We start from the raw sequence: 6140 nt of genomic DNA, 5'->3' as shown, positions 1-6140 counted from the left end.
TAGTAACTCTAATAGAATTCAAACCAAAATCAAATTAATATTAATGCTAACAAATAAAAAATCAATTCTACACTAAGGATGACAATAATGTTGAATATTTGTTCTTTAGTTTTACATTGGCTTAGACAATTAAAATACATAATTTAATTTTACTTTTTCTTTAATGTTTAGTCAGATAACTACTACTTATCAGACTTATTTTAGAATGATTTAGTAATTTTAAATTATGATCATTATCATTATGACTTATTAATTTGCAATATTTGTTTTATACGATTTCATTATTATTTTTTGTTGAATATTTTAGTGTCATCACTTATCTCATATTTTGTGTTTATTTCATAAGGAACACCTTAGATAGTTGTAGTTTGGTAGGAATAAAGGAATATTTGAAGCACGAATTAATTATATGTTTTTATGAATAATGTATCAAAAAAGCCCGAGGTTGAAAAATCCAAGTTTTATTAATTTGATTTGGTTTATAGATTTCAAAATTTGACCAAATGATTTGGTTTGAAATTTGAAAAATTCATACCAACATGTTCATGTATGTCCCTAAATATGTATAGCAATGTCATATAACCTTAAGGGGTCATTTGATATGAGGGATAAAAATAAAGTCATGGATAAAATTTTGATGTCTTGTTTAGTTGTCATTTATATCATAGTGATAAAATAAGCTATCCCATATTCATGATGGAATAAGTAATCATAAGGTCTCCAATCCCAAGAAAATTAATCCTGAAATAACAAGTTCTCAACCATACGACCCCTAAAATTATATTTCCAGCTAAAACGGCCATGGAGGATAACTACGCAAAATTGAATGACTTTTTAAAGACAGCATTTCAACAGAACTTGCCCATGTTTCAAATTCAGTGATGAAAGCAAAGCAGTACATAATTCTTGAACTACAGAGTGGAAAAAAGGGAAAATCTTGATTCTAACCTGCTACCAACAATTGGTTATGCACACTACCCAAATATAAAATTGGGCACATGAATGTGAATTGAACTTTCAGTTTTTTAATCAAATAAATAAGATAAGAGTTATTAACAATGGGCACAAAAATTCCCGTATATAAGGAGAATATCAACAAAAAATTTCTACAAATATTCTATACCTACCAAAACCTCATCAGTGCACCAAAAGGAAACAAGTGATTAGGGGCTGGCTATTCATCAATTGAACAAAATCCTTTACTGTTATCCTATTTCTTTCTCTGCATATAAGGTCAAGTCGAGCAACATCTCACATCCATCAGCTATGCAATACTTCTCCTACTGTATATGATTGAAGTTCAAAACTACTCGGTTCTTGCACGTTTTGACTGTGCTTGCTTCATCCAATCAAGGCATTCTTCAGCAGAACCAGAAGGGTGTGCGAGGTGCCACTCCAACAATTTTTGTTGCTGCGGAGGAAAATTAAACTATGAGTAATTACTTATAACCAATTAAACGCTGGTTAAGAAAATAGTATTAGTGGCATACCCATTCTCTAACAACTGGCCCTCCACTTTTAATCTGCAAAATGTTCATAATTTCCTTTCCATTAACCAGTGGCTTCATTTCCCAAACCTTCTCCAGACCTGGAAATTAAGGTAAGCTCATAGGTTACAACAATCTACAATTCAATCAAATATGTGGTTTCTACAAAATGCAACATGCACATCAACACACGAAACATTTTGGTGGGAGTAGTACTCCATGATAACCCTTAATTCATCAAAGAACCACACTAAATAAGTGTGCATGTGAGAAAAAACATTGATATGGGATATAACAAAGGAATTTGAATAAGGCTAAAGTTATTTTTATCTTTTATGGCTGGCTTCGACCGAATCGATCCAAGCTCTGAAGCAACACTGAAGATAAGTGCTTAAGGGGAAAGAGAGCAGAAAGACAGGAGCATTTAGCAACAAAAATAATATATAAAAGGGTGGCAATTGTAACCTCAAGTCTTAAAATTCATGCTCAGTAGTTATGTGAGATGATTGATTTGTCTAGTTTCACAATCGCAAAGGGAACACAAAGTTAGAAGCAAAGAGGACGAATGACAATACCTAGTGTTCTTACTGCATTCTCTACTGTCTTAAATAATCCGCTACTCTTGTCCAGTTCAAAGTTCTCATTTGAGTAACTTGTAGAGGACACAATGTCAACAGGATGTAGCTGCATAGATAGAAGAAGAGTGACGCGCCAAAATTCTTTAATTTCCCGAAGTAGCAAACCTGTTTGTGAACAAACATTTACTATATGAATTTGCAAGATGACACTAACAGGTAGAGCACTTGTCATGCAGAAGAAAGATATTGTTACCAGTCAATATTCTAAGTTTTGAAGCAATTGGAACCTCAATGGTATCTCTTTTCCAATCAACTTCAAGAACTTGGATATCTTCTTTAGAAACGAGTAGTGGAATTAAGGTGACAAACTTCTTAGTTACAGTATGCAAGCTTATGACCTGCAAATGGATCATAATTTGGTGAATATAACATTTCTTGATGTAGAGAGTCACAAGAAAAACTAGGTTAATGTTCAAGGCTCAATCAAATCCATGAAGAATCACTCACTGTTTCTGCATCACTGGCCTTCAACTTGAGAGAATTGCGAAAAATATAATTGACAACTGGAATCTGATCAGCGTCAGCCAAAGTTAGTATTTATTGACAAAAAGAATCGCAAATCCTAAACATGTGTAGACATTATCAAGTTCACAGAAAGAGGTTACAACTACATTCAAAATTAGCATCTTTAGGCCATGATTTTTCTTCTGCTTAGAAACAAAATGTCCAATAAAATCAATCATAAGCAAAACACACCCTAGATGGAATCATAAGAACTGTTCAAGTCACATAAAACAAGCAGACTGGAATCGATCAATGCAAACCAACTGCCTGCATGGAGTCTTTGATGGTCCAGAGTTTACCTTTTTGGCTTTGTTATCTCTATAAATGGTCTCTCTGAATGGCAAAAATAAAGCAGCATACAGGCAAAGTCTCCTTTGATCATCCTAGAACCAGAAATAGACATGACAAGGTTAGTTTTTAATTAGCCTAAGCCTATATTACAGAAGCCATGGGAGGGGGGGTACTTTGGATCAATCATCACATCAAAATCAATTTTATCACTAATCACAGGAAAAAAATGTGATATTGATACTCTCTCTCACACACAGAGAAAATCAAACTCTCAGAATATGTACAACCAAACATTCCTTTATAAGGTAAGAAGCGGAGATAACTATTTAAACATGAGACGATAAGTTAAAGAACCACCCTAATACTAATGAACAAGACATAAATATATTGAGCACCTACTAGAATCTTGAATAGGATATACAACTCATAAGGATTTTCGTACTTATCACCCAGTAGTAATTTCATAAACAGATAACAAGTTCAGGCAGAAGCACGATCATGAAGCAACACTCACAGAAAATGAGGAGCGTCCAATAAGGCTTAAAAGCTCCCAAGCTGAACCCAAGCAAGTAACACACAGCCTGTAAAAGTCACAAGTGATTAACATGTAAGAGGCAACAACCATCAAGGAGCAAGAACTAGAAAATTGTACATCAAAAACCAGTACATCCAGAATAGATAGAATTTTGATNTCAGGCAGAAGCACGATCATGAAGCAACACTCACAGAAAATGAGGAGCGTCCAATAAGGCTTAAAAGCTCCCAAGCTGAACCCAAGCAAGTAACACACAGCCTGTAAAAGTCACAAGTGATTAACATGTAAGAGGTAACAACCATCAAGGAGCAAGAACTAGAAAACTATACATCAAAAACCAGTACATCCAGAATAGATAGAATTTAGATTTCCTTAGAATGGAATGAGCACTTTAACATAAAACGAACACTTCTACAATTTTATCATGTTCCTTTAGCACTCTTTGTGGGTCCTAGGAACATTCAAAATCTTATTTCAACTTTGAAAATTGGTGGTTGAACACAGAAGGTTGTCTTCACTGGAAGACTAGACTACATATTAGCTTGCAAACACAAAGCCCTCAAAGGCAGGCTTAAGAAATGGAGTAAGAATGAACAAGGGAACCTGAAGATCCAAAGGTCGATGTTGCTCAGCCAAATGGAAGCTTGGACTCTTTACTTGATAGTAGAGCACTGACAGAGGAAGAATCGATCAAAAGCCGGTTGTTCTCATGGATTATGAAGAACTACATATTCATGAGGAGATTGCATGGAGACAAAGGTCTGGGACCTTATGGATGAAAGAACAGAAATACCAAGTTCTTCCATCACACTACCAATGTTCATAAGAGAAACAACCATATTGATCACTTAGAAGTACAGGGGGAGAACATGGAAATAAGGGGATAGACAAGACAGTATCAGCAAGATTGGATAGGTTCTTAATTTCAGAAGAATGGGATACAAGCTTCGGGAACATAAGGCAGTCCATCATGCCATCATGCACAGAGTGACTGGCGATCACTCGCCACTGATGCTACAATGTGGTAGCTGGAACATAACAATTCTTACTTCAAATTTGAAAATTGGTGGCTTCAAACAGAAGACTTCAGTGACAAATAAAGAACTGGTGGAAAATCCTTCTATTGCACTGGAAGGTCTGATTACATTCTGGCCTTCAAATTGAAAGCTCTGAAGAAGAAGTTGAAGGAATGGAGTAAAACAATCAAAGGTAAACTATGACTACAGAAGCAATGTGTATTAAATCAGTTTACAAGCTGGATGAAATCCCAGATCAGAAGATGAAATAACCAAAAGATTGGCTTTATCAATGGAATTTGAAGATATTGCAAGACATGAGGAGATTGCTTGGAGACAGATCTAGGACACTATGGCTGCAACAAGGTGATAGGAATACTATTTTTTTTCACATAACAGCCAATGCACAAAAGAGAATACACTGATAAGCTAACAGTAGGAGGAGAAACTGACAGACCCAGCTGACATTAAGAAAGAGAAAGTGTGGTTGACAAACCAATTATCAGAGGCGACTTGAGTTCTTTCATCAAATGATGCATGTGGCTGAGTCATTCCCATCCCAAGTGGTGCCCCAATTTGGCCTGGAGGAAATAGTCTTCTACTATGAAGAACTTTACTCTGAGACTGAGGATGGAGACCACATTTCAACATGAGAGATTGCCCCATGATAATGCAGAGGACAATATGATGTTGATGGCACCTTTTGAACCACAGGAGATCCTGGATTGTGTCAAAGCATGTGCAGGACACAGACCCAGAACCAGATGGATACATCATGGAATTCTTCTCTTTATGTTGGCAAGTGATTGGTCCAGATGTAATAGCCACAGAGCAAAATTTTCACAGTGAAGGTTTCTTTGAAAAGAGATACAATGCTACATTTGTAGCCCAAAAACCTAAAAAGGGGGATGTTGTTGAATTGTCAGACTTCAGACCAGTTGCCTAATTGGAGGTTGTATTTACAAAAGATTATTTGACTGAAAGATAGAAGTGATCCACAAATTGGTGGATTGCCAATAGATGTCATTGATCAAAGGGAGGCAAATAATGGATGCTACAATGATAGCAAATGAATGTGTTGATAGCAGACAGGAACAATTTACCAGGTATTCTATGCAAATTAGATATCCAAAAGGTTTTTGATCATCTAAATTGGAAGTACCTGCTAGACCTCCTACACAATATAGGCTATGGTGCTAGGTGGTTGAAGTGAATTAAGCAGTGTATTAGCACAGTCAAGTTTTCAGTTTTGGTTAACAAATCTCCTATTGGTTTCTTCTCCTCCTACAGAGGCTCTAGAGGCTTGAGACAGGGAGACACCCTTTCCCCTTTCCTCTTCATGCTAGCAATGGAAGACATGAGCAACATGATACCGACAGCTAAAATAAATGGGTGGGTCAGAGGGTTCCAGGCAAATCCCAGCACCATGAATAGCGTAGAAATTACACATCCTCAATATGCAAATGATACCTTGATTTTTTGTGAGGCCTCTAAAGAGCAAGTCCAATACTTAAAGAGTTGTATTCATCCTCTTTTAATACTTATAGGCTTACACATAAACTGGAACAAGAGCTACATATATCCCACTAATGAGGTAGAAGATATCCAAATACTTGTATTTGAAATTCTATTCCTTTATTCATGCTTTGGGGGGGGGGGGGGGGGGGGG

At 36.2% G+C, this 6140-nt stretch overlaps 1 protein-coding gene across 1 annotated transcript in view; it reads right to left on the bottom strand.

Annotated features, from left to right (window-relative positions):
- Positions 1-1006: 1006 nt before the first annotated feature.
- Positions 1007-6140, bottom strand: part of LOC125844928 (tRNA nucleotidyltransferase cca2) — a 20908-nt gene continuing 15774 nt past the window's right edge. The window contains 7 exon segments of the mRNA XM_049524295.1: positions 1007-1411; positions 1491-1588; positions 2063-2230; positions 2319-2463; positions 2573-2635; positions 2929-3012; positions 3647-3713. Of these exon segments, the coding sequence (XP_049380252.1) occupies positions 1307-1411; positions 1491-1588; positions 2063-2230; positions 2319-2463; positions 2573-2635; positions 2929-3012; positions 3647-3713 (730 nt within the window). The 3' untranslated portion in view covers positions 1007-1306.

Source organism: Solanum stenotomum, chromosome 11 (assembly GCF_019186545.1).
Source record: "Solanum stenotomum isolate F172 chromosome 11, ASM1918654v1, whole genome shotgun sequence".
Classification (NCBI taxonomy): Eukaryota; Viridiplantae; Streptophyta; class Magnoliopsida; order Solanales; family Solanaceae; genus Solanum; species Solanum stenotomum.
The sequence above is the reverse complement of the archived record's forward strand: the minus strand, read 5'-3'. Positions and strand labels throughout refer to the sequence as shown.